The sequence below is a fragment of the Apodemus sylvaticus genome, chromosome 17 (assembly GCF_947179515.1).
Source record: "Apodemus sylvaticus chromosome 17, mApoSyl1.1, whole genome shotgun sequence".
In the NCBI taxonomy this organism is placed as follows: domain Eukaryota; kingdom Metazoa; phylum Chordata; class Mammalia; order Rodentia; family Muridae; genus Apodemus; species Apodemus sylvaticus.
The window spans coordinates 12,136,965-12,164,782 of record NC_067488.1 but is presented as its reverse complement, the minus strand read 5'-3'; the positions used below and the strand labels follow the sequence as shown (position 1 = coordinate 12,164,782).

The following is a 27,818-nucleotide window of genomic DNA, read 5'->3' as shown; positions in this document are numbered from 1 at the left end:
ATCTATGGCCAGGTATTTTAAAACTATCTTTAAATGTAATTTAACCCATTTATTTTGTCCATAAATTCTGTTTTATCTTTCCATTTTCTATGTAATGATTGCTGCCTCTGAGAGCCAAATATATATAGGCTACATTATAGGCATTGAAGACAGCAAAGTTAAATTTAAAACTTAAATATATTAAACCATTGATGGTTGATGATGCTATAAACTAAATTATGAAAGAAGGATTTGAAAACAGATGGTTCATTTTGGAGGTTCTTTAGAAAGCAGAGGTGTAGAAAGAATATATTATATGGATGCATCACCAGTCAATTAAAAAGCCTATGTCCTATGGCTTAGGCAGGAAATAGAGGTGGGATATCCAGGAGGAGAAATTATTCTGGGAGAAAGAAGGGGGTTTGTCACTGAAAGATGAGACAACACAGACACATAGTACCTGAGAACAGGTAACAAGCCATGAGGCAGAATGTAGGTTAGAATAAAAGGGATATTTTATGTTTTATCTAGCCAAAAAATCCTAGTTTCATGACCAAGGAATTTGTAAATATATTTTGAGTCTAAGTCTTATTTCTGGGAGCATGGACCAGGGAAGAAGAATCAGGGCTTAACTCAACAAAGAGTTGAAGGAGTTTGGGTAGTCATATAAAAAATAAAGGCAGTGTTCAGGGGCTGTTTCCAATGTGGACAGTGGGAGCTTAGGTATGCATAGAAACCTCAGCAGTATTCCACCAGAAAATGAATGTAGCTTAACAGTGGGTTTCATTTGTCCCTGTTCAATTGCTTTTCCCTTGAAATTCTTGGTTTTCTGTTCATTTGAAAGGCTTTCCATTGCTTTGCAGAATGTGTTGGACAAAGAGGCTGGCTGCTCCTTCACTTTTCTGGACAGGGAAGAAGTGTACAAGAGGTGTGAAGACATCACAGAATCAAGATGCTGTTGGGAACAAAACACCACAAGATGCTGCCATTGTTGATATTTACAGATGTACAAAGGAATAATGTGTCAGCAGAAAGTTTATTTCAGAAAGAGATGGGAAAGGCAAATGACTTTCATGTCAGAGGACACACACACACACACACACACACAATTAAATTGTGAAGCTTCAGTTATTTTAAGGTTACTACGAATAAATGGATGTTGTTTGAAATCTATGAGTCCTAAGTCTTCTTGGTTTCTGTGGGGAAACTTCATGTAGTTAGCATGTGTCATATGCACTGCTTCATCTTTATTAAAGCTACTTTTAAAAATGAATACATTCATTCTCATTGACCTACAATGATTCTTGAAAGGTACATTATTTCCCAGGTTCTGAACAAATTACTGCACTTGGCTGACCTAGAGAAAAGAACACAGACTTTTATCATTTCATTGCCATTTTCAGTAATCTAGAAAAGAACAATGCATGACTTAGTAAAAATCTATTTTAGAGAATTGAGGATGTACAGAAAAACCTAAGATGTTACATGTCACAGCATAAGGAAAGTATTCTTTGAATGGTGAATAGGAATAGGATTGATAATCTTGAGGCATCTAAATGAATCTTCTCTTGCCCTATGAAAGTAATAGTATTTCAAGTACACACACACACACACACACACACACACACACAGCCTAAACCTCTGTGTTCAGCTGTGAAACAATGGGGTCATTTAACAAATTTAACAAATTTAAGATTTACTGAAGCATGACATTTTTTCTATGCCAAAATGCATTTTAATCTGTTTTCTGGCAGTGTGCCCTTGGCACTGGCAAAACTTGTTTAACTAGCTACAGCAATGTCTCAGATTATTTGAAATTGAGTGTCAGGGTCATCTGCTTTATTGAGTATACTTTATTGAGCATACTTTGTTAAGTGACAATAAGAAATATTTGAAGCAATTACTCCAAACAGCTTCCCAAATTTCAACTATTTCTTAATAACTGTGATTTTTGTCACATTTAATATTAACCTTAAATAAACTTATTAGTGTCAATGTAACCATGGATAACATGACAAGTTAGTCATTTTTGAACCAATACACATTACATGTCTTATTAAATATGAAAAATATTTGTGTATTACTTGTAATTATTTTGGAAAATATCAGTGGTATATGTCAGGTAACAAGGTATCAAAACAAAATACTTGGAGCATATGGCTTAGAGTCAAGGTATGCCAAAATAGGATGATTTCAAAGAAAAGAAACCAAAGGACTGGATCTTTCAGTTTGATACTTTATTGCTCATACATACACATACAGAAATAGTTTCCCACTGCAGAGAAAACACATAATACTGCACCTTCCTAAAGAAATTCGTTGTCCACATGGACACAATGGTTAATCTCCAAGCAATGAGATGAGTCAGCATACAGCTCTCTACAACTGGTAGAAGGAAACCAAAACATTCAGAGGCATGTTATAAGAAACCAGTTATTCAGGAGCACGGTATAAGCAACATGCAAGTCAACAGGTAGAGGGACTTAGAAGCTATTCAGTGCTTATCAGATTCACATTTAACATGTATTCTTAGGCTTATGAAGGGCCTTTGAGCTAGCTTGGATCTCTATGGTTAGCATAACTGGATAACTTCTTGGCTGTTATGGACCTATGAATCATATATACATAAATAAATATACCCCACATATGATGACAATGTAATATAGAAAGGATATATACATACAGAGTATAGTTCTTACTGGGAAAATTATGACTTTAGGATACTTACAGGATTATACTTAGGAGCCAAATAGTATACTATATTTTTGTAGATAATAAAATTCACAATGTTTAGAAAGTACATGAAAGCTCGTTAATATGCACATCTATTTACTGTGTCTGGATGAATATTTCCCCATCAAATAAAAGCATTAGCAAGTGCTTTACCTTCCTTTCCTTTCTCCTAGTTGCTTGCCTTACTCAATCCCTGATGAATGACACTGTATTGGGCATATATCCACAATGCCTGGAGTTGTTTCTCTTCACCCTGTACTTCCTTACCTCTCTTTTCTTACATCAGTTGCCTTTTCCTAACTTTCTATGCCAAGTCTATCCTTAAAAGAAATTCAAAATTCCCAATATTAGAGGTTGTTCTAATTACTCTAGCACCCCCTGATATTCTTTACCCTATGAGGAATTCTAATGTCTGTAGTCTGAAATCATACAACTTCTTTCTACCATGTCCTCTGCTTATTTTATTCACATGCCAGTGATAATATGTTGTGATTTTCTAAACATACATGTAACAATCTTGATCATTATTAAATTAGGTGAGAGATGTGAGAGTACTACTGAACTTTGCACTCACAGTATATACACAGGGATGGTTGTAACCACCATCTGACACAATATAGTACATTTTAATGAGCCAGTAGAATGGTTGAAGATTATGAAAACAGAGTTCTTTAGTTGTAAAGAAATCTATGGGAAAATAAGACATCACAAAGATTTTAGGCTATATTTCTTAGTTAAGAAATTAATCAGTTTACTTATTCATTCATTCATTCATTCATTCATTCAACAGAAAGTCAAGCTCATTATTTTAGTTTAATTTGCGGGATACAAACATGAAATGAACTTGTCCTACATGGGGTTTTCTGTTTATTTGCCTATTTGTAGTCATTTGGTATTCAAGGGTCTTGAAGCATATATGTGAAGGCTCAGAATGAATTGGTTTTCAGGATATGTTCAGGGTCATCCAGCAAATGACAATTTTTTGAGACAGAGGGACTTATTAAGAAAAAACATGCCAGTAATTTATATATATATATCAAAACAGGAGTGGCTTGTCTGCATGGCTAAGGATTAAATGTTTCCTTCCTTATTATATCATCCTGTACCATTTCGGTATCACAATGTTCTTACTGAGTTCTGAATGAAGACCTTTGGTCAGTTCAAAATATCCTATTCTGAATCATATTGAATGTTTTGAAAGATTTCACTTTATTAATACCAGTCCAAGATATTCTTGAGGAAGTTCATTTTTGCTCCTGTTTGGCACTCAAAGCATAGCCATATGCATAAGAACTGGGTCCAGTTTTGTATAAAGAAAGAGTCACTTACAGGCTTTCAATAATGCTAGCCAATGGTACCAATTATGCCATTCTCTTAGCATAACTTTCAATATGCTTACATTTTCATTATTCCAGTTGGGAGTCTATAGTATGAACTTCCATCAAGACTTACAGTCACTATGTGACTATGTGGTTTATTGGCCACTAAATTCTTGTCTTGCTACATACAGTTTTATACAATATATCATCTTAACTGCTATTACATGTTCCAGCCATTTTCAATTTTCAAAATATAGTTCTTAAAATATGAATTAAACATATTCTATTTGGTTAGCACAAATTTGCTTGGTATAAAAGAATACTATTTACATACTTTTGACATGACAGCATTGAACACAAACATCCATGATCACTCTTGTCAAAGAAGATTATTTGAATTAAGAATGCCACAGATTGAATTTGTCACTTGATGTAGTCCATAAGTTGCTGAAAATCTTAATAGTGAACTGCTTCTCAGCATGGAACTTGCCTGGTGACATCTGTTGCTTGATTATTTGAGATCATAATTATGAAATAAACACGCATGGAGAACATTTCAGGGTTCTTTACGGCCTTCTTTAGTTCTGTGGTAAGTAAAAGTAGGAAGTAAAATAGTTATTTCTAATCACAGTCCATTAAAAATAGATTATGTAAATAATCCTTTTATAATGTCATCTTAGATATTTTGAAGTAGACTATTAAAAACTGCTTCATGCTATATTTCTTATGACTCTAATTTGTATTCTAAACATTGCCTAAGAGTTCAAGAGTATAACATCTTGCTGGGCGGTGGTGGCACACCCCTGTAATCCCGGCACTTGGGAAGCAGAAGCAGGCAGATTTCTGAGTTCAAGGCCAGCCTGGTCTACAGAGTGAGTTCCAGGACAGCCAGGAGTATACAGAGAAACCCTGTCTCGAAAAAATCAAATCCAGAACTCCAAAAAAAAAAAAAAGAGTATAACATCTTGAAGTTATATCATGCATATCTGCTTTTTTTTAATCTTGTTTGAGTTTTGTAAGAATAGAACGATGCATTTATCTCATAAAATTTTAGCAATGGTTTTACATGTATTTAATGTTCCTTTTCTAATTTCTGACTGAAGCTTGTAAAATGCCAAGCCTCTATTTTGTTCTGTGAAAAAATAGCCATATTAAACAACTCATCTCTATCTGACTCCTACTATATAAATCGTGACAAAGCTAAATAGGAATTTTAGAATCAACAGACCAATTACTCCTTTATTTAAAAGGGATTTTTATAAAAATTAAAATTTGTGTAATATTTTCCTATACGTAGTGCGTTATCAATACAGAGACATCATTATCCATAGAGAATTCTATCAGAGTGAGATTGCTCAGTTCAATGTTTGTTTTCATGGATATTTATTTGTTACCAGCTGAAGAAATTCAAAATGAATTGCTTCAGAGTCTCATTTTTCTATCTTTGTAGTCAAGGAGTGATTCTAAATATTTGGGATGTGATTTCTCACTCACTTATGGTTTTCTGACTTTATATACAAAATTCATCTTCTCTAGGAGCTGAATTGATGTGAAAATAATATTGAATATTGAAAATTTATAAAATTATGGGTTAATAATTTATTTTCCTCATAAAAGTTAACTTTTCCCATCTTATTTTTTTTTAGATTTAATGTACTTTAGTATGATATCATTAGGGGTTTACTTTTTTAAAGAAGTGAGCAGAACAGTATAGCTCTTGCTTTCCTAAGACATATACTCTGTATAAAGTAACTCTACCATCTACTCAAAGCCTAGTTAGATTTTATTACACTTTCTTTCTTCTTCTTTTTTTTTTTTTACTACACTTTCTTTTCCAAGGATTTCCTAAACTCTTAGCATAAATTAACCATGGCTTTGGTAAATTATAAAAGTGTATGCATGGTTCTATGCATTTCATCTACTTAGAAATGTTTATAGAATTTGAGCTTTATTTATCTTCAAGATGTAGAATACTTGAGATCGACATCAAACTTTAAACATATATTAACCAGACTGAGGAAGAAACCCTAGAAAAATACCATGGATACATGGATTTATATTTGCTTGTATTATTCATTCGCTTCTGCCCACTTTTCTGCCTGAAGTCCCGCAGCAATGAATAAGATTGGAAGAACTATAAGAACTCTAGGAGCATTATTAAGGGAGTTATTAGTAATATTTCACTATGACAGCAAATTTTAATTTAGTCTTTTAGTTTCCATTTGATGATATATGGTTTTGATTATCAATGGAAATATTTTATGAGTTAATGAATCATAATATTGAATACTTTAGAAAGTTATACCTCCTTTGTGTAAATTCAGTTATCTGTTGCACATTACATAGGAATAATTGATTTTATAATGGCATTTTCCTTAGAGTCGAAACATTATGAACTGTATTCTTTTGTATTTATCATGTGGTCAAAAAGTAAAACTAGCCAACAACCTTTTAAAAACAGGGGGCTATATACTAAATTTTCAAATGTCAGAAAAATGCATTTTGTCTTGTGTATATTGTATAAAATATGCTGTTTTCATTATCTGATATTGTCGTGTGTGTGTGTGTGTGTGTGTGTGTGTGTGTGTGTAGCCATTAGATCATAAGAATTTAATTGTCAACTTGACAAAAGGAAAAAGAAACATTTCTGTAGTCACCACACTGTTTAGGAAAATACCATGGATAGTTCTCAAGACAGGGTAGTGGAGATCATGGTGCTTAAGTATCTACCAGTATGTCGAATACATAATAGATGTTCAATGATATTATTTCCTTCTCCAAATATAAGAGTTCTAATATATTCCATTTCTCTCTGTACACAAATTTATACACCTGTGAATATTTGTATGTACCTAAACACATATTTTTGTCATTTGAGGTTAGCTACTACTACTGCTGCTGCTGCTGCTGCTAATAAATAATAATAATAATAATAATTCATAATATAAATGAAATTAAAATAGATTACTTAGTGTCATGGGGATAGGCTTCTGATACTTTCTGTAACTATTTTGTCACATTGTTTTACTAATATGGTAGCAGGCAGAAGACAGGTCTTCCTGGAGTAGATAAAGAAAAATTTCATACAAGCATATTTAGAATGGGTCCTGTTTGACAGGTTTTCCATGAAGAACAATGTTCTTTATTAAGCAGGTGTGATGGGTTAATTATCATTATCAATTACATTTCAAAGAAAATCCATGGGCTAAAGATATAGGCTGGAGAGAGGAAAGTGTCATCATTATGGGATACTTAAAAGTATGACATTTTGACCCAACAATTAAAAATTAATGACTATGAAGCTATCCCCAAGGTCAACTTATATTCTTTAATATCTGATGTGCTGTGTCTCAGTAGGTGAGTTATTTGAAGAGGAACTGTAAGTCTTCTGGGTAGATGCACATTCACACCAGTCCAATAACCTGGGACACTAGGTCAAAGTTCACCCTGTAAAGATAAGGTAGTGATAATAATATGAAATCAGTTTTAAAATAAAGTTAGCAGACTTGTAGTGCTTTGAATAAGACTCTATAAGTCAAATATTCTGAGTATGTGAAATAAAATGAATCTGACCAGGGGGAGCAATGAAAGATAATTGCATGGAAGTTAAAGTCGAAATTAGAGCCGAGCATCTTCACCTTGAGGCAAAATAGCCAGAATTTGTTCAAATAAGAACAACATCTCAGAAACTGTTTCAGACTTTGAAGCACAGTTCAGCTGGAAGGATTTACTTGACATGACTCAGGAGTTAAGAACCATAGTGTTCAAAGGGAATTTCAACCTTAAAGGTTTTGAGAAAACAGTGAAACCATGTTTGAAACACTTGGTCTGTTACTTTTTATACATTTGAATATTCATTGTGTGATAGCTGGCACCTTTACAGCTATTTGATCTAGATACATCTTTACCCCATCCATTTCTTAGGAAGCTTGAAGAGCTGGTAAAACTCAGGTTTGCTTTACAATCAAATCCACATGTCTCTAAAATTTTTGTGTGTGGGGGTGTTTTAAGTTTCTTGTTTGTTCTTTTTTTTAATGTACTTCACTTATTCATGAAATAGCACTGTACTTTTGTAAGTGAAATATGAAGTCAAAACATTTAAAAATTGCATGTTGCCAAATTACCAGATGTATAGGTATTTGAAATGTGTGTGTGAAATCACATTTAGTAGGGCTGACCAGAATTTAAGCTGATATCTAGTCTTTATGGAAACGACTTTACTCCACGAAAGAGAATGAGTTCCCAAATTAAGTGAAAGCAAATAGTCTTTTACTTTACATCATTTATCCTCTGCAGAGTTAGACTCTCTTTTTGTGATTCCAGTTTGGAAAGAAGGAAAGTGAAAAACCTGTGTCATGGGTTAAAGTATGCAGGGCCCAGCTTTCTAAGAGCAAAACCAAGCCTCCCTTTGATGTCTCCAGTGCAAGTATTGTCTTCGATAACAACACAGAATCAGCATATGACCATGATTCATTTTCCTCTCATTCATGAATCAGCTCTGACTAAAGGTTACCTCAGAGGCCAAGCGGGTGTCATCAAATGACACTTTTGTGGTTGACGCATACGTGTCGGTGACGGTGATGTCATCTAGCTCTGTGCTGAAGCGGTCTGCCTCCTTGATGACACTGTAATTTAGGGCCATGCTGTAGTTAGCAGCTTTCTCTGTGGGCTTCTGCTTACAGTTGCAGAGCTTCCTGAAGGCTGCACGAAATTTCTGAGACATGAGGTTGTAAATCACTGGGTTGATGGCACTGTTGAGATAAATGCAAATTCTGCAAAAGAGCAAGAACCAATTTTCCTGGAAAGGGCTGGAGAGAAATGAGTTGACAACCACAAGAGTCCTGTAGGGCATCCATAAAAGGGCAAACAGAATTACAACCACTGCGAGCATCTTGGTGACCTATGGAGAAACAGAGAGAAACGCAGTGCAAACACCAATGGAAGAAAAGCAAGGGAACCCTACTGCCCCCTTCCCAGTCAAGTCTCTCTTCTCCAAGATGAAGTCAGAGATGGACTTTCAGTCAGCTTTTAAATTTGGAATTTGAACTCAGAAAGCAGGATTGAAGGAGCAGAGGAAAATATGACACATGAGGGAAGAACAAAATTGGAATTTTATTGAGATGGCTCTCACTTAAGCAACTGGAGTCAAATTCTTTATTCCAGAATTATCTGCCCTAAATGATATTTATCCATCGTCTGCATAGTACCATTTGTTGAAGGATGTCTTTAAGGATTTTAAAACCCCTATATTTCCAGGACTCTACCTTAGGAACTCTTGGGGACTTTATGAGAAACTTCACCAACAAAAGAATGCTGCCAGAGAGGGAGCCCTGAGTATCCTGAACGGGATGCAAGAAGGAGCCACCCACTTTAATGGTGGCTGGGAACAGGCCACTTAAGGCTCTTAACACAGGCTCTCAAAGGTATCTGTGAGGAGCATTAGGAGACATAGTTCTAATTCCATCTCCTTTGCTGTAAGAAATTATCCCGTTTTTTTTCATAGACCATCTGTAAAATGGGACAATAATATCTTCCAGCATCAAATGTGGTAGCATAACTGTGAAAGCAATGCAGAAAGATTGCAGAAGCCATATAAGATTTACTGTATACCAGAGACCACACTAATGTTGCCTGTTTCTTTTCTTTTTTTTTATTGAATATAATGTTCATTTATATTTCAAGTGGTAAAACCTTTCTCGGTTTCCCCCTCCCCCAAAACACCCAACCCTTCCTCCCACCCCCTGCTGCCAAGCATATGCCCCTCCACCTGACCCACCCCCACCTCCCCCCACCTCATTTTCCCTTTGTTGGAGCATCTATTGAGCCTTCACCTGACTAAGGACCACTCCTCCCACTGATGCCTGACAAGGCCTTCCTCTGCCACATACACATGGTTTTTGGCTGGGACCATGTGTATCCCTTGGTTATGGTTTAGTCCCTGGAAGTCCTGGGGCTTCTGGGTGGCTGGCATCCTTGTTCTTCCCATGGGGCTGTAAACCCCTTCAGCTCCTCAGAACCACCCTCCAACTCCTCCATTGGGAGGAACCCCACACCCAGACCAATGGTTGGCTGCTAGCATCTGCCTCTGTATGTGAAAGGCTCTGACTAGGCCCCTCAGGAGACAGCCATATCTGGCTCTCTTCAGCAAGCACTTCATAACATCCCCAACAGTGTCAGGGTTTGGTGACTGTTTATAGGATGAATCCCCAGGTAGGGCAGTCTCTGTGTAGCCTTTACTTCAGTCTCTGTTCCACACTTTGTCTCCTTTATTGTTCCTGTGAGTATTTTGTTCCCTTTCTCAGAGGAACCAAAGCACCCTCACTTAAGTCCTCCTTCTTCTTGAGCTTCCTGTGCTGGGTGAATTGTAACTTGTTTATTTTGAGCTTTTGGGCTAACATCGACTTATCAGTTAGTGCATACCATGTGCATTCTTTTGTGATTGGATTACCTCACTCAGGGTGACACTTTCTAGTTCCATCCATTTGCCTAAGAATTTCATGATGTTGCATGTTTCTTATCACAAGTAAAATGATTAAGATCCTTCAGCATGCCTTTAATGCCCAGCCCTCTGAAGGCAGACACAGGCAGATTTCTGTGAATTAGAGGCCAGCTTGGTCTACAGAGTGAATTCTGGGACAGCCAAGGCTGTTACCAGAGAAACCCTATCGCAAAAAACTAATAGATGGATACATATATATATATATATATATATATATATATATATATGTATATATATATATATATAGATGAATAGATAAATGAAAGATCATATTATTCCAACAATTCAATGAATGTGTATAATTTTAGCAGACATAATCTTTTCACACATCTATAATAACTAATTGATTCATTAAATGTGAAATTTTACACATTTAACAAGTTCAGTCTCTTGTTGTATTTGAAAAATTAACTTCCTTAGTCCATACTTTATAGATGCCCTAGAAGTAAGAAATAGAGATATGAAGTTTTTCTTTTTAAATATTAAGGTGAAGTGAGTTGGAAGGAGTGGTCTTGTTGAGATTTGGTGTGTGACAAAGTAAGCAGAGTATAGTATACAAGTTCCAGCTGCAGGCTGTTTAATAGAAGTAGAATTCACTAGTCCCCATCAAGGGGAGGGAGCCATTTTAAAAGTCATTGTTTGAGTACAAAGAGATGTCACACTCAATGGAATATTTGGCCTCTGTTTTTAGGGCAGAAGGAGCGACACAGCTGCCAATGGAGTTACAGCTGCAGGTAGAGTCAAGCTCTGAAGATGTGCACTCCATGGAGGCATTGCAGTCACCATGTAAGCAGGCAGACTCTGAGTATATGAAAGATGAGTGAAGGAAATTATACATGCCAGTATTTCATGAGAGAAAATGCTAGCAGAGATGATGAAAATGAGCAGGCAAGATCTAGATATGATAAGTTTCTGTTTTCCATCAGGGATTGTCTCTTTTGCAATGTGGACGTGTGTGTGTGTGTGTGTGTGTGTGTGTGTGTGTGTGTGTGTGTGTAGAGCAGAGACCCATGACATGTACTTCAGTCTCTTTCCACCTTATTTCTTTGAAAGAAGGTCTCATAATGGACCTGGACCTCATCGATTGGCTAGATAGACCGGCCAATGAAAGCCAGGCTTTCTCCTGTCTCTGCTTCCCAAGCACCAGAAGTAGACTGCTGCACCTAGCTCCTTACCTATGTGCTGGAAATATGAATGTGGGTCTGCACGCTTACATAGCAAATACTTTAGTGACTGAGCCTTCTCTTTAGCTCTTTAACTGTATTTAAACAACATGGAAGAAGAGTTAAGTAGTCCTTATGAGAGATTTTGAATTAATCTTTTAAAATACATTCTTAAAGCTCTTGGGTAAAAATCTGATCCAGAAACTTTCTATCATGTGAATTTAATATGTTGTGTCCAACCAGTAACATTACAGCTACAGTCGCAGTTTCTGGAATGCAAAGAAGTTTCATAGCACTTGTGTGTGCCTAGAGAAATAAAGCTAATTGAAGTCCTCTAGCATTCAGATATATCTATTATTATAGGACTTCAAATTATTAACTAACATTTGCATATTACTTTGTTTTTGTTTGGGGCATACTGTTTATTTAAAATTGCAAAGACAATGCATGCAGAGCTGCTACACACCCTGCACAAATGTCTCTGTCACTGACCCTTGTGTCTAATTCACCAATGTTGACTGATTGAACTTAACTGCTCCACCCATATGTCTTCCTTCCTGCTCCAATATCCTATCTAGGGTATCATGTTATGGTTACTCAGTTGCATTTACTTAAGTTCTTCTGGGATGTAAGAGGATGTTGCCTTTCCTTAGCTTCATAGTTTTGAAGAATATGTCAGATATCTTTTAAAAAAATGCAAACTTGAGTTTTACTGATGGTGTTCTTCTTAATAGACTCCTAAAGTTTTAAAAAGCAGGCCACAGATTGTATACACAATGTAAATAAGATACATGCTTATCTAATTATAGTATTGCATTTTGTTTTTCTTGAACTACATATAATTAAATACATATATTTATAATGTCAAATTTAGGAGATTTTAGTATTTTAGTAGTTATACAACAACACCATAGTCTACTCTTATTCATTTCAGCATTCCAACCCCTTAGTAGGTATGCCACGCCTTCCTTCCACCCATCTAAGGCCTCAACCGAGACTAGTATGCATGACACTCCTGTATAGTTAACTATTTTTAATATTTCATATGAATGAAATATACAGTTGTTTGTGTGCAACCTGAGATATTTAGGATAATAATCATAAGGTGAACAAACTGCAGATAATATAAATTTTTTATTTTTTTACTGCTGAAACTATTTTATGAAATATTATAGTTCATAGTACATATATCACATCAGATTTATCCATTTTAAAATTTTTAATTGTAATCACTAGTACTGCAACAAACATTGGAGTATAAGTTTTATGTTAATGTTTGTTGGTATTCTCTTATCTTTTACTTCTGTTTAATCTATAGTAGTGAAACTATTTGTGTACACATTTTTAAAGCGAAATCTTATATATTAATATAAAATTCTCCTTTACCTCTGAAAAAATTTGGGAGATAATTCTCATCATGATTTATACCACAAATACTCAGTGACTTTACAGATATATTAGTATTCAAGAAAGTCGTAGAGTAAACTAAAACTAAAATGGTTGGGATGCATAATTTTTCTTTTTTTTAATTTAAAATTCTATTTTACATTCCAAATTTCAGCCCCATCCTCCACATCTCATACCTCCTCTCCCCTTACTAGGTCTCTACAAGGATGTTCCCATCCCCAGGATGCCCACCCTACCAGAACTCCCCATTCCCTGGGGCCTCCATTCCCTGGAGGGTTAGGTACATCTTCTCTGACTGAACCTAGACCCAGCAGTCCTCTGCTGCATATATGTTGGGGGTCTCATATCAGCTGGTGTATGCTGCCTGGTTGGTGGTCCAGTGTCTGAGGGACCTCAGGGGCTTCAGGTTATTTGAGACTGCTTGTCCTCCTACAGGGTCACCTTCCTCCTCAGCTTCTTCCAGCTTTCCTCTAATTCAACCACAGGGGTCAGCAGCGTCTATTCGTTGGGTGCAAATATCTGCATCTGACTCTTCCAGCTGCTTGTTGGGTCTTTTGGAGAACAGTCATGATAGATCCCTTTTTGTGAGTTTTCCATAGCCTCAGTGCCAGGCCTTGAGGCCTCCTCTTGAGCTGGATCCCACCTAAAGCATGTCACTGGACCTTCTTTTCCTCAGGCTCCTCTCCATTTCCATCCCTGCAGCTCTTTCAGACAGGAACAATTATGGGTCAGAGTTTTTTACTGTGGGATTGGCATAGGGAGAAATTTCCTAAACAGAACTCTAATGGCTCATACTCTAAGATCAAGAATTGATAGAATGGATGTATATTTTTATGCTTCTCTTGAAATTAAAAAGCAGCAACAATAAAAACAGCAAAAGAAACAAAAAACTCAAAAAACCTGGGGCCTGGAAGGATGGCTCCTCAGTTAAGAATGTTGGCTACTAGCGGGGTGGTGGTGGCACACACCTTTAATCCCAGCACTTGGGAGGCAGAGGCAGGCGGATTTCTGAGTTCCGGGCCAGCCTGGTCTACAAAGTGAGTTCCAGAACAGCCAGGGTCTACACAGAGAAACCCTGTTGTGAAAAACAAAAACAAAAAAAGAATGTAGGCTACTCTTCCAGAGTCTGGTTCCCTGCACTCTCATCAGGTGGCTCACAGCCCTTTGTAATGCCAGCTCTAGAAGCTTCCCTTTCAGGTTTCTGAAGACACTGCACTGGGACGGACACACACACACACACACACACACACACACATTTTTTTCAGACAAGTCACTTTGCAATATATTCAAGAGAAAGAGAAACAGAGACAGAGATAGGTAGATATCTATCTATCTATCTATCTATCTATCTATCTATCTATCTATCTATCTATCTATCTATCCAGACAGACAGACAGATAAATGATAGATATAGATAGATAGAAGTGGATGTAGTCATGGATACATTTGTATATGTTTTTGTGGAAAGGAGAGTAGAGAAATCATGGGGTTACCAGAGAGGAACTTAATCAGCTTCTGTTTTCTTTCTTTCTTTCAAAGATGGACCATAGCACAGCATAAAAAGCATTTGTGATCCAGGAGAGAATGAGGATAGTATGTTGAAGAAACAGTATTCAGGATGGAGAACATAGCCAGTCCCATATCAATGGGCATATGATGAATCTCTTCTGCTCTTCAGCCACATTTAAGAGTTCAACACACACACACACACACACACACACACACACACACACACACACACACACTGCTAACCTAAAAAAAAAAATTTTTAATACAACCTCAGAATCCAAGAATGTTCTAGGAATAGTTAATTGTTGAGGTCTCTGAAGTTAATAAAATTCTTTCATATATTTGGAACATTTGTGCTATTACCCACTGAGATCTGTGGAAGAAGTGTTAGTGTCTCCATTTTGTTGATGAGGAAAGGGGAAATGAGCTCATAGACGTTGAGAACAGGAGCATACAACTCCTCTGCAGGAGGAGACAGAGTGGCTGTTGAACCAACACTCTTGACTCTAGTAGGGTTGTTATTTTTCTTTCCAGGTAATGATAAAATTAGTTTATTTATTCAGCTAAGACATGTACTTGCTATAGATATTGTTTGTGGACTATTTGGAAAGGATGATATGTAGTGGTGAATTGTTAATCTGCTCTGAGCTCCTGGAGAGTGATCATACTTCTAGACACCTGTCAGAGTTATCTGGATTTGAGAATAAAACACACACACACACACACACACACACACACACACACACACACACACACACACACACACACACTTGCAGGCATGCATGATATTATTTTTCATATGCCTTACTAGCTCAATGGTTGGGCACTTCCTGAACCTCCTGTTGGTATTCCTGAGTTAATACTTTCTAAATCTATATTTTACCTTTGCTATCTGAGACCCAGTTCGGGGAAGGGTGACCCTTGGGATCATTTTCTTGGATTCTTACATGTCAGCAGGACTTTAAGTCTGATCTTTCTGTGTCTGTCATTCCATTTTCTCCTTCTCCCTTCATCTTTTGTCTGGGAAATCTAAAAATCCTGACCATCTCCCTGCCCAACCATTGGCAGTTGGCAACTTTATTTCCCAGTCAGAGGCAACTGGAGGCAGGCTTCCTTTTCCCTGTGTGTGGGACACTGCAAACAGGTGTTTTGGGTAACACAATTAACATGAGAACACAAACTGCTACAGTGATATTGTTGCCAGACATCACAAATAATCTTGGAATCCACCCCACCAAGTCTTTTGGCTCCAAACTGAAGGGAGTCTTGCATTTAGAGTCCTGATTAGGAAAAATGAAGTTGGCACAAAGCAGACAGGAGTCCTTCACACCAATCTACTTCCTAGGGGAATAAGCAAACAAGAGAATTGAATTGCAAAAATAATCACACAAAGTAATGGAAACTCGCATTTCTTAGCGCACAGCTCAATTAATTGCAAATCATTTATTAGGTTCTGTTTTCATGGGACCTGGGGCCATTTTAATTAATTGCCAGAGCTCAGCTTGTTAGTCTGCTGAGGAAGTCATAAGAGTTTGATTCATATCTCTGTTCCCTAGGATATTTAGTTAAGATTCTTATACTGATTCAGAAAAATACCTGAACTTTTATTCTGTGAATGATTCAGAGGAAAAAAATTTGTGTGTGGTCATGGGACTTGCTGCATTCAGGAGACAAAAGACAACACTATTGCCTTATGCACTGATGAGTAACTAGAGCTGAAGAAAGAGGTGGAACTGGTTGATAGCATTAAAAGTTTTCCAGTTTGTGCGTGTCTCCCAGGAATATGGAGAACACATGACTCATGTCTGGTTTTTTATATTCTACTGTACTCTCAAGTGTATAAAAGCTTTGTTAATGCTGAAAAGTCTAAGCTTGTCATTAAACTTCTACTGAGTCTTTGTTTAATGAGTGGTTTTCCATGCATCATAGCAGAAAATCTTAATTTGTGAGCAGGTTCTTTACCAATTTTGTATTCCCTATAGTAATACATCACTGTTCCGCTTATGGCCTCTGAAGAAATATAAATCAAGAAGACACACAGCACATCTGGGGCACAAAGGAGTAGAAGGAGTCCTCAGTACAGAAGCCAGACATATAACAAGTGCTCAATGCATGGTTGTATTATTGAGTGTTTATTTTTACCAAATGTATGTGACACAAGGATTTTTTTTTTTTAAATTAGCAAAGTGCTGTATTTATTGCATATTTTTTTAATGGCTGGGAGAATCTCACTTTCAGAACACTTTATTCTGGAAACAGTTATTGGTTAATGAATACAAACCCTTAGCCTTTAATATTCTAATGCCATCCTTAAAGGGCAACAATACATTCTGTGTCTGGACTCCATCCATGTTCTCTTGCTTTCTGCATATTAACAAAGTGTTCTGAAACTGGATATATTTTGCTTTTAGCCCTCAGCAAAATGATCAATGACCTTTTGCATTTTGTTATATTAATTGAGCCAGCAGAAGGATAAACTGACTTGGTAATTAAATAAAACTGAATGTAGCCAAGCTTCTGTGCTTGAGGGCTCTGAGGTTTTCTTTTTGTAGAGTGTTCTGCATTGTTTTGACATATGTCTGAGCATTCAGTTTTGGAAAGATACTTATAATCAATGTGGGGCTCTGCCTACCATAGTGCGAGGGTCCTTGCTAGGGTTTAAAAGTTGAATGATGGAACTGGAAAGGGTTTTGGAATCAGCTCAAGATTAGTTAAAATACAATAAAAGTGAGTAAAAGCTGAGTGATGAGTCATGGGGGAGAGACGAGGGGCTGTCAGACTTTGCACTCTATATTACTTATGGATCTCTTGACAGGAGGCCATACAGAACTGTGAATCTGCGGGTCTCTTGACACCCCTGTCATCCTGTATTGAATGTTCTTTTCAGAACTGGCAAGAAGTAAATGGAGTAAATTCGGAGTTTTACTTGATTAAAATGTCCATAAAAATTTTGTAGAGATTCATAATAGATGATTTTTAAAATTGTATTTGGTAATATGTTCTTTCTCAAAAGATAGGGTTTGAGGGAAAGGGGCAAACTGATAGATGGTTTAAAAGTATAGGTTTATGAGAGTGGAAGACACAATTAAAAATCGTTTGTTTCTTTCTCCATGACTCTAGAACTGGTTGAGACAAAACTTTTATCTTAAAGACACGTACAAAGAGATGAAACTGGAATTGTGATCTTAGGGGATCCATAGGTTTAGAAGGTCTACAAGATCTGCCATTGGGAAGACACAAGAGTTGAAGTTATATCCAGATATTTTTATGTGCAGCGTACAGTGTGATTTTTCCTTTGCTACACTAGCTGTTCCCCAGGAAAATATCCAAATGTAATTCAGTGCAAATATGAAAGCACTACTGTGAGAAGTAGAAAGAGCTACACACACATGTCTGATACAGGATAATTGTGAAGCCAAAGCACATAAAGAGTGTCTTAGAATTTTAGTGCTGTGAACAGACACTATGACCAAGGTAACTCTTATAAGGACAATAATTTAATTGGGGCTGGATTACAGGTTCAGAGGTTGAAGTTCATCAAGGTAGGAATATAGCTACCTCCATTCAGACACGGTACAAGAGGAGCTGAGAGTTCTACATCTTCATCTGAAGGCTGCTAGCTGAGTTCTGGCTTCTGCGCAGCTAGGGTGAGGGTCTTATAACCCACACTCACAGTGACACACCTACTCCCACAGGGCAATACCTTCTAATAGTGCCCCCTCCCTGGGCCGAGCATATATAATCCCTCGCAAAGAAGGCTGACAGGACTTGAGTTGTGTAAAACTGAGAGATTCTGTGCTAACTTACAGCAAAGGTTTTTAGCATACAAGGAAGCTGAGTTCTTATTTATAGGGAATGTAGAGTAATTTCTTAACATGCCTTTGTATAAAACAGGAACACAATATGGATTCTGAGAATAATACTATGCTGATTAGACAATAAAATAATTAAGATAAACAATAAAATAATTTGTGATGATCCATAGAACCTGTGTATTTTTTCAAATACATTTGCATTGGGGAGGATGCAATTGTTGGCAGAAAATTAGTATGTTAATGATTGAAGGCTATTATGAAAAGACATGCATATTTGACATCACAGTCTTTTATCACTATTAAATGCCTTAAATTTTAAGAAAAAAAATTTCCTGATGCTTTCAAAACAACAAACAAACGAACAAGCAAAAAGTCTCAGATTAAAACTGGAACTGGCAGAGGCTATGTAAGAAGGAAGCCAGCATGAAATGAATTCTTATTTCTAAACAGGGCCACTTGCTTGAAGTACATGGCAAGACTATTTCTATTTTCACCATGATACTAAATCCTGTTGGGACATGTTTTAAACTATTTCTTATTTCAGGCTTCTTTTGTTACAAATGTAAGCAACTCCATTTTAGGTAACAACTGTAGCTAGGCTCAGTGCAAAACTTTTCATGATACTAGCAACTATTGTCATGTGGCAGTTTCAGGATTGATTATTTAGTCTTGATAGCGCTGGATGAAGAAAGGCTGGCGCTTCTGTTGCTTGGATGTTTTCTCATTCACAGGAGGTGGATATTTGGAAACATGCTGGGAGAGGAAAATCTCAGCTTGCAGCACTGAGATTCAAATTACAATAACATCTGAATTTAGAAAATAAAATGTCATTCTGATTTTATTTTTTATGATGCTACAGAAGCACCACATTTTATCTGCTGTGCTTTTGGTTTGCTATTGAGCCTTTCCATGTGTTTATCATCTCTTCCAAGTAGGATACTGGCAAATTACTAAGTGTAGGAAAACGCTGCCACATACATCTTACTTCAGTTTTCTTAGTTTCGCTCTTTAGAACATGGTTACCAAATCTGAACATTTTTTCTGATTGAACCCCGGCTTAGAGATTCTAAATGGTCAGGCATCTGAGGTTTTCAGCTGCTAGCTATTAACACATATCTGCAGATAATAATTCTTTCTGAAGGTGATTTTCTCAACCTCGTCTCTTTCTTATGTTTTCCTGGCTACATGCTCTTAGTCTACAATATACCCGTGTATATTGTAGACTAAGATATATACCAGCGATCTGTTGTTATTTATTCACACAATTTGAGTTGGGAAACCAATCTTAAATTGTAAAATGTGAGTGACAGAGGAGAGGAAAGGAGAGATGACTTACAAAAGGAAGTAAAGCTCTCAAGAGTTTTGTGGGTCAAGAGTGCTTATCGAGGTTATATTTTTGCTCCTAAAACTCTTGGGCAACATCCTTTATGTGTCCTGGAAGCATCCAGCTCCTCCTGTACCCATGTTTCACCCAAGGTAGACAGTCTGTATCTCGGTGGAACCTATCATAAGCCACAGAACTAATATTCTGGCTGGTCTAGAAGAATACCCAGATACAAACTACAGGCTGGCCATGTTTCATGCCCTCAACAAATCACAAATTGAACGGTTTTTCATTATTTCAGCGTTATTTATTTATTTTGCAATTTTTAGGTAGGGTCTTATGTAGCCCATGTTGGCCTCTTTCTATCCTCTTGCTGCAAGTGGTAGGATTACAGACATACACCACCCACACCAGTTCTATTTTAGCTCTCTAATGTGCTACACACATTATGAGAAATCAAAACTTGATTATTAGTTCAAGTTTCAGCCCAATGTTGCTCAGCATTCTTTTGAGTTTTGATGTCTGAATTTAATATGTGGAATTATATGTATGGTGATTAATCATAAGGAAGATATGAAAACCCAAAGTATTATGCATACGCATTTTCAATGTAGGAGATATTTATATTCACTGACCTGTCATGGATTCTGCAAGGGGTGATAACTTTATCATCTTATCAACATATTGACCAAATACACCAAATGAAGCATTTTTGTATTTATCTTCTTCTTTTCTATTTGACTAAAACCTCATTTGAGTCTCTAAAGCCTATTAGGCAAAGCAGCAATTGGGATGCCTAGGTATGTGGTCTAGGTTTTGACACAGTTTTTACACAACAAAGACCTCTTTTCATCATATGGTCTAGGTTGCTTTGAGAATTATATAGTGATTAAAGGGACAAACAGAGCTGGATTCTCTTTCTAGTTCTACCCATATTTGTATGACAGGGAACAAGTCCTCTGCTATGAAACTGAAGGAAGTGTAGAATAGCAACAATCCAAACACTTGAATGCCAGAACTCTGGAAGTAGAAGCAAGAGCATCATAAGGTCCAAGCCAGCCTCTACTACATAAAAGAATCCTTCTCAAAACCAATAAAATATAAGAATACATGAGCTCATGAATGCAAATAATTATTATAAATAGCTTGCTCAATAAACAGCTAAATTTACAATAGTTAGACTGGTAAGATTATTATTTTTTTTCTGTAATAGAGACATGGAAGAATTAACCAAATAATAAAGTATCAAAACTTAATATATCTTATACACAGCACTATTTGTTGAACTATTTTAAACTTTAGAATATTTATAAGATAGGTAGTTTCTTTGTTTTATGGATAAAACGAGACCCAGATAAGTTAATATTTCTGGAAAGCAAGGTGAGTCCTAGTGTTTTCTCATGTCATAGCCTCTCCTTTACCACTGCCTTACAGTTACAGGGAAAGAGTTCAGTGATGCTCTGCTTAGCCTTCCTACCATCATGGAATTCATGCTTCTGTCTCATTCACACATCACTATCGTGCTACATCTCGTGTCCTTTCTGTCATGTAAAGTATTAATGGCAGGAGGAACATTTTGGGCATATTTTTAGCTCTACCCTAAAACAAGTTTTGGCATTAAAATGATTGAAATTAAAAGTTGAAGTTAGAAAAAAAAGAAGAGATTTCTTCTCAAAAGAAAGGTGATGAACCAAACAATTTATGTAGGTCCCCAAAAGCTTTTGGAAGGACAGTTTGTTATTGTATGAAAATGAAGAATTATTGGGTATATTATTATACAGAATTTAGGAAGATTAAAGAATCAAGGAGATTCTAACCTGATGTGATTCACGCTTAGATCCTTTTCAATACTAAAAGTTTATTGATGCTATGTTACCACAAACCTAAGTGAGATGGGATTTGCCACCAAACATTGTAAATATCATTCTGATAGTTGTTCTTGTTCTGTCTTATCTGTCTGATGGCACTTTCTATTCGTTGTGGCTTCTCTGTTACTCAGAAGTTGTAGAAAGCTGTTTCCTTCAGTGCCACCCTGCATGCATAGATGATAACTTTGTCTTCTAGAGTTTATTGATGTCTCTACTACAATGGGCAAAGCATATTCTTTAGGTAGCTTCAGAGTGAAGTTTAAGGAAATGATGTACATGCTAAATGGCACTAAACCATTTTCAAATAGTACTGTGCCCTATGGCTAACTTTTGTATATCTGTTATCTAATAATTTATGGGTCTATGCTATAGATTAATAATTGCAGATTTGAGCTCTGGGACAAAAGTTTGGAATTTAACTTTTAAGCATAGATGTTATAGCAATTACTCAGTGTTGTCATGGCAACACTGTGCTTTTTTTTTTTTTTTTTTTAACAAACATATAATCTACTTTTCTAGAAGAGGTAGAAATCCAAGAATGATTAGATCAGCTGTTGGGTAGAAACAAGCACATGAGGCCTTGGAAAAGACACATTTCCAATTGTTTGGGGGTGGGGCGTGCACGTCATCATTCTTAGAAAACCAGGAACTCAGCTTCCCGACCAAGCTCTTGAAATTTACCAGAAACAACAACAACAACAACAACAAAAAGCAAAACAAACAAACAAGAAAACCTCAGCTAGTTCACAGCAGTCATTGTGGGTTAATATCCAGGCCAAAACACTTAGTGGTTAGTAGACATAGGACATTAATTTCATCTTTCTTCTCAGTAAATAGAAACAGAGGTTTTATGTTCCTCCTAGGGTATTGTGCAGAGAAGAGCAATGATACAAGTGCCCATATCTTCAGGACAGTATAAATACTGGAGAAGTCAAAGGAATCATTAGAAAACACCTTACTTCTTGTGCTTGAAGCTCTGCTGGAAATATTTCACATATATTGCTACATTTAATTCCTACAAAAGCACATAGGAAAGTACTATGATCACTTCCGTTTAGAAATTAAGGGAACTCAGGCTTCACATATGAATGGGAAAACCAGCATAGAAGCCAATCCGAGAAGAGTCAGGCGTCAAGATCAGCATCCTTTCTTCCAAAAATGTTAGCACAGCGTTTAGGCAAAGGATCATTTATCCAACCTCTCTTGGCTATAATTCTGCCTAATGGTCTTTATTCCAGGATTAGAAAGTATTTCAGCTCTTAATTAGAGCACAGAAGGCCTTTTCTTTTAGAATGTATGTTAATACATTTTTTAAAATAAAACAAATAGTTTTATAAAATAAAACAAATTAGTATTACTAATGCCACATTCTTTGCTTAAAACTGAAATGACCTCTGTAGGTCAACCTGCTATTCTAATGGTACAGTAGTAGGAAAGACTTGGTTGCATTTCAAGTATTGATTTTTTTTTCATGTGTGCATATAGAATCAAAATTTCAGGATACTTAAAAAAAACTGTCATTTAAAAAATGACAGCTCTCATATTTCATTCTTTTCTTATTCCCCTTATATTCACAAGTTTTCCTCAAAATCTTAGGTCTTACATCTTGGTATAGTATGTGTATTTACTTATTTATTTTCCCATTTCATTTTCTAATAGAATGTGAGGTTCATGGGACAAAACTTTGATCTCCGTTTTGAAATTAGTTGATAAAATATTTAAGGAGATATTCAACACATTTTTTCCTAGAATAACTATACTGCAATGAATATAAGAAAAGTTTCATTTCCTTGGACAAATAAAGCTTACTCCGTCTTTGTCTCATATCCAACATACTGTGAACATGAAGAAGAATGTGAGTTTGTGGATCAAAGGTTGTGATTACATACTAGAATTAGATTTCTTGCCCTTTCAGTTTTTGAGGGCCTTGAAACTGTTAAGTCTCAGATCTCTATTCTCTAGTAAGGATAGGGGCAAATGGGATGGCATGTGAAAGCTCCTTAGCACCATGCCTGGCACACAGTAAAGACCCAGCAATATTACCTACCATAAAGGCTAGCACATGCCTGATGCCAGTGAAAGTGGGCAGACAGCTCTACAAATGACACTCAGAAAGACAAGTAGTATGGAGTGACCTCATAAAGGAAGACTGTAAGCTGGAATTTTTCAACAGTAGGTCTTAAACTGGCATGAAGAAGTGTGAGGAGGGTGTTAAGGAAAAAAATTGGAAGGCTCTCCAGAAGTCTCCATGCTCTAGCAAAGCCTACAAATGTTGCTGCACCTTTAGAACTTGACTAATCTTAACTAAAGGGACAGTTCTCTGCTTGAATGGTTTCAGAGTGCAATAAATGTTGAAAGCAAACATACTAAAACAGAATAGATTAATATCTTTATAATGAGTATAAACATGTCAAATATATACTTGATTGGCTAGCTAGTACACAGGGAAATCTCTACTTATCCACAGGTTCTTATGCAATGGTCACTAATATGTGACCATTAGTGCTGACATTTGGTTTCTGTTAAGGGAATGTGTCTTTGTGAATTTTATGCCTGCTGGTCATTCTTCTTCAAGGTGTTCCTATGACAAATTGTGGATGTTTCTGAAAGAATAAATTCCTCATTATTCCCAAATATCTTGAATCTATACTCTTAATTTAAAAGAACATATTCTTCACCATCGCTAAGATTTATTTAAGGTAAGTTAAAGGCTATCACAGACCATGAGTTTGTGTATTTTACTTCTGAAGTATATAAAGAAAATACGTTTCCTTCTAGTACTTGAGTAGTAATTACTGAATATATTGTTTAAAAATAACAAGTGAATTTTAAACTTAACATATACGTATGGATATTTGTCCATTTAAAAATAATATTATGATGAGGAAAATAAGCCTAGTGCAATGCAATATTATCTGGAGTATTATTCTGAGGGATTGGATGTAGAAAAGGGGCATCCAGCAATAGACACTGATACTCATCAGTTAAGAAGACCTGCAGACCACAGAAGTTTCCAGCCCTTCCAAACTTGAGCCTATCCTGGATTTTGAAAGTCGGCAACAGAACCAGGAGCATTAACAGCAGGAATAAACAGACATTCTGAGGTGCTGAAGTATGTAAGTGATGCACAGGTAGAGAATGACTTCTGGCTCATTTCTCTAGTGTGTTCAGTGCTTGTTGTGAGGTAAACACGCAGAATATGCTTGTCTGTGAACAAGGAGTGAAGTGCTCTTGAAGAGAACTCATTTTATTAAGAGCGTTTATGTATCATGGCGCCTTTGAGATGAAGTCAGCAGCAACGTCAAGAACTTTGGGCTTTGATTCCAAGTCTAATTTATTCTAAGTGGGTCTCCTGAATTCTTCAGAGATGAGAATGATCCAAGACTTCTATGTTCCAGAGAAAAAGAGCTCAACACAAGACATCCTCTAGAGAAGGGAGAGTTCTCCCTCAAGACATGGGAAGGGTGGGTGGGTGGGGAAGTAAATTTCTTTCTGTGAGGTTTTTTTTTTTTAATATACAGCGGGATTTGGCCTTTATTGATTTGGAATTATGGCTTCAATGGAACTTTTGAACAAATAAAGAGAGCTGGGCCCTGTGGTAACTCATACAATCTGATTCAGTCTGGCCTTCTCCCTTAAGGTCCTCTCATTGGTCAAGTGGGTCATGTGAAATTGTACTAACTGTGATGTTTTCCTCCTACAGGAGAAAGAAGTAGAATCAAGGATAGTTAAATGCTTAGCTTGGGCTAACAAACTGTTTCATCCAAATATGGTTGAGTGAGAGTAAGTCAGGGCTAGACCCATGGGAAAGTGAGCATTTACAAGTCACTAATAAATTCATATGTCCAGTAATTTGTGGTCTGACTAGCTCAGTTTTTCTAATCACGAAAGGGATTTAACTCTGTTGTCATTACCCAAAAGTGCTATAATTGCAGGTGGCAACCACCGCATTAGCTTGCCCAGTGCTGGCCATTAAGCCTAAGGTTTCACACCCTCTAGGCAGACTCTCTACCAGCTGAGCCACCCCAACCTGCTCAGGGACAAGGCTGCACACAGCACTGACAGTACTGATGACTATGAGGACTATGAGGTGTATGAGGACTTCCTGGCGGGGAGCTTGGGCATTCTCTGCCTAAAGGCAGAGACTACCCTTCCCTGCTTTCTTCAATGGACAGGTAGGTCATATTCTAACATCTACAGATAATTCCTTCTATTCTATTGGCTCGTTCTTATCAAGATTTAAAAGGCTTGGATCCTTCTGTTTTCAGAGGTAGGGCAAAAGAAAAACAACAAAAATGTCTTGCCTTACTTGTCCACATCATCGCTATTCCTTCATCAAACAGGTTTCTCCGTGGTTTCCCATTCAAGCTTTCTTCCCCCTGCAGCATCTTTCTTTTGACTCAGTTCTTTGTGGAGTCTGCATTCATAACATTGGGTGTTTCTCCGTGCTCATCTTTACAGTTTTCTGACCTTGGCTGCTGAAACAGTCTCCTCCTGGCTTTTCTCCTTACACTCGGTGCTTTTTTCTCTCTTCACGATTTTTCCATATCTAGAATTCTGGTTACTTAAGGTTTTTTTCCTATATCCCCACATTTCTACTGTGATTGAGCCTTGTTCTTGGGCCATCATCCCATCTACATGCTGCTTTCTCGGAACTCTGTATTTATAGGATAACTGTGACAGTGCTTTTGTGGACTCTAAATACCTAATATACATGACAGGTTCACCCCATTGAAATCTATTTTCCTCTATTTACATTCTGTCTACTAAAGCTCACTCTTAAAGAAGGATAGTGAAAATTAATGGTTATTTTGTTTACATGTTCCAAACATTATGACTAGTGATTACGTAGGCTTTTGTACTAATTCTAACTACTTTTGAACAAAGGTATGACCATTATCATCTCCTGGACAGATGTGTAAACTGAGGCACAAGACTGTAAATTAAATAGATCATATAACATTGAAGGATATCTTATACAATGCTGTAACATTATGGAATTCATGCTTTGCAGCTGTCATATGACTTTATCTCCGGATAGATCACTATCCCCTTTAAACTTTTTTTCTTTCATTTTCTACCTATCTTTTCACACTAAATTCATTAATTCTATTCTAAATGGACTCATGTCTTTTCTATCTGTACTGCCATTTATTTTATTTGGGTACCCTCATGCATCATGCCTCACATTGCTGTAGATATCTCTTAAATAATGCCTTTGATCATGGTACTCAATTGTTTTCCTATATTGAAGAAAGAAATATGCATAGATGCTACTGAACCATTATTTACCTTGCAATCTGTGTATAATTTTTTCCTAGCCTTTAAATCTTATCCAGCACCCTCAATAGGCTGGGTAAAGACCTTTCCCAGTCCCTTTATCCTTCATTGCTCTTAAGGAGGCACTGGTGATTCCATGGCAGGGTCTTCCAGGACTTCTCGTTGTTACTTGTAGACTTTCCTATGCTGAAACCATCATCTTTCCATCCCATTCACGAAAGTCTAGTAACTTTACACAGCTCAGCTTAGAAGGATTAGTGTCTACATAGCTCCTTGGATGTATACTTCTTCCCAGTTACTATAATGCAATTCTTACAGTCTTAACTGCTATCTTTTTGCCGATTCAGTTACTATGGTGCTTTGAATAAGAGTAGTCTTCATAGGCTCGCATGTTTGAATGTTTAGTCATCAGGGAGACACTGCTTAGAGGAATTAGGATGTTTGGACGTTAGGTGGAAGTGTGCCACTAGGGTGGGCTTTGAGGTTTCAAAAGAGCAAGCCAGTCCCAGTGTGACGCTCTTCCTTCTGCTTGTGGATCCAGATGTAGAATTCTCAGCGTTTCCTCCAGCACCATGTGTTCCTATCTGCTGTCATGCTCCCTACCATGATTAAAATGGACTAAATCTGTAAAATTGTAAGCAAGTCCCAATTAAGTGCTGTCTTTATAAGAGCTGCCTTGGTAATAGTGTTTCCTCCCAGCAATAGAACACTGACCAAGACAGCTATTACTTTACTTCCTTTCTTGTGATGAGATTGCAAACTTCCTGGGAGCAGAAAATTTTGGCATTCATATTTTCAACATGAAGCCTAACACAGTGCCTAGCATAGTATGGCTTATGTTATTAAATAGTAGGTGGAAAAAGTATGGATCTGTCTAGGATTTGTATATCTGTTTTTATTTCCCATGTTTACTCCCTTATAT

The 27,818-nt window shown here is 36.8% G+C and overlaps 1 protein-coding gene across 2 annotated transcripts in view; it reads right to left on the bottom strand.

Annotated features, from left to right (window-relative positions):
- Nucleotides 1-2,195: 2,195 nt before the first annotated feature.
- The window catches only part of Trhr (thyrotropin releasing hormone receptor), a 38,516-nt gene continuing 12,893 nt past the window's right edge, over nt 2,196-27,818 (bottom strand). The window contains exons 3-4 of one of the 2 annotated variants that reach the window (XM_052161395.1): nt 8,545-8,931; nt 2,196-4,615 (exon numbers count right to left, since the gene is read on the bottom strand). In XM_052161395.1, coding sequence (XP_052017355.1) covers nt 4,610-4,615; nt 8,545-8,931 — 393 coding nt within the window. In that variant the 3' untranslated portion in view covers nt 2,196-4,609. Of the gene's footprint in view, nt 4,616-8,523; nt 8,932-27,818 lie in introns of those variants that run through there. The other variant, XM_052161394.1, reaches the window with a different exon arrangement.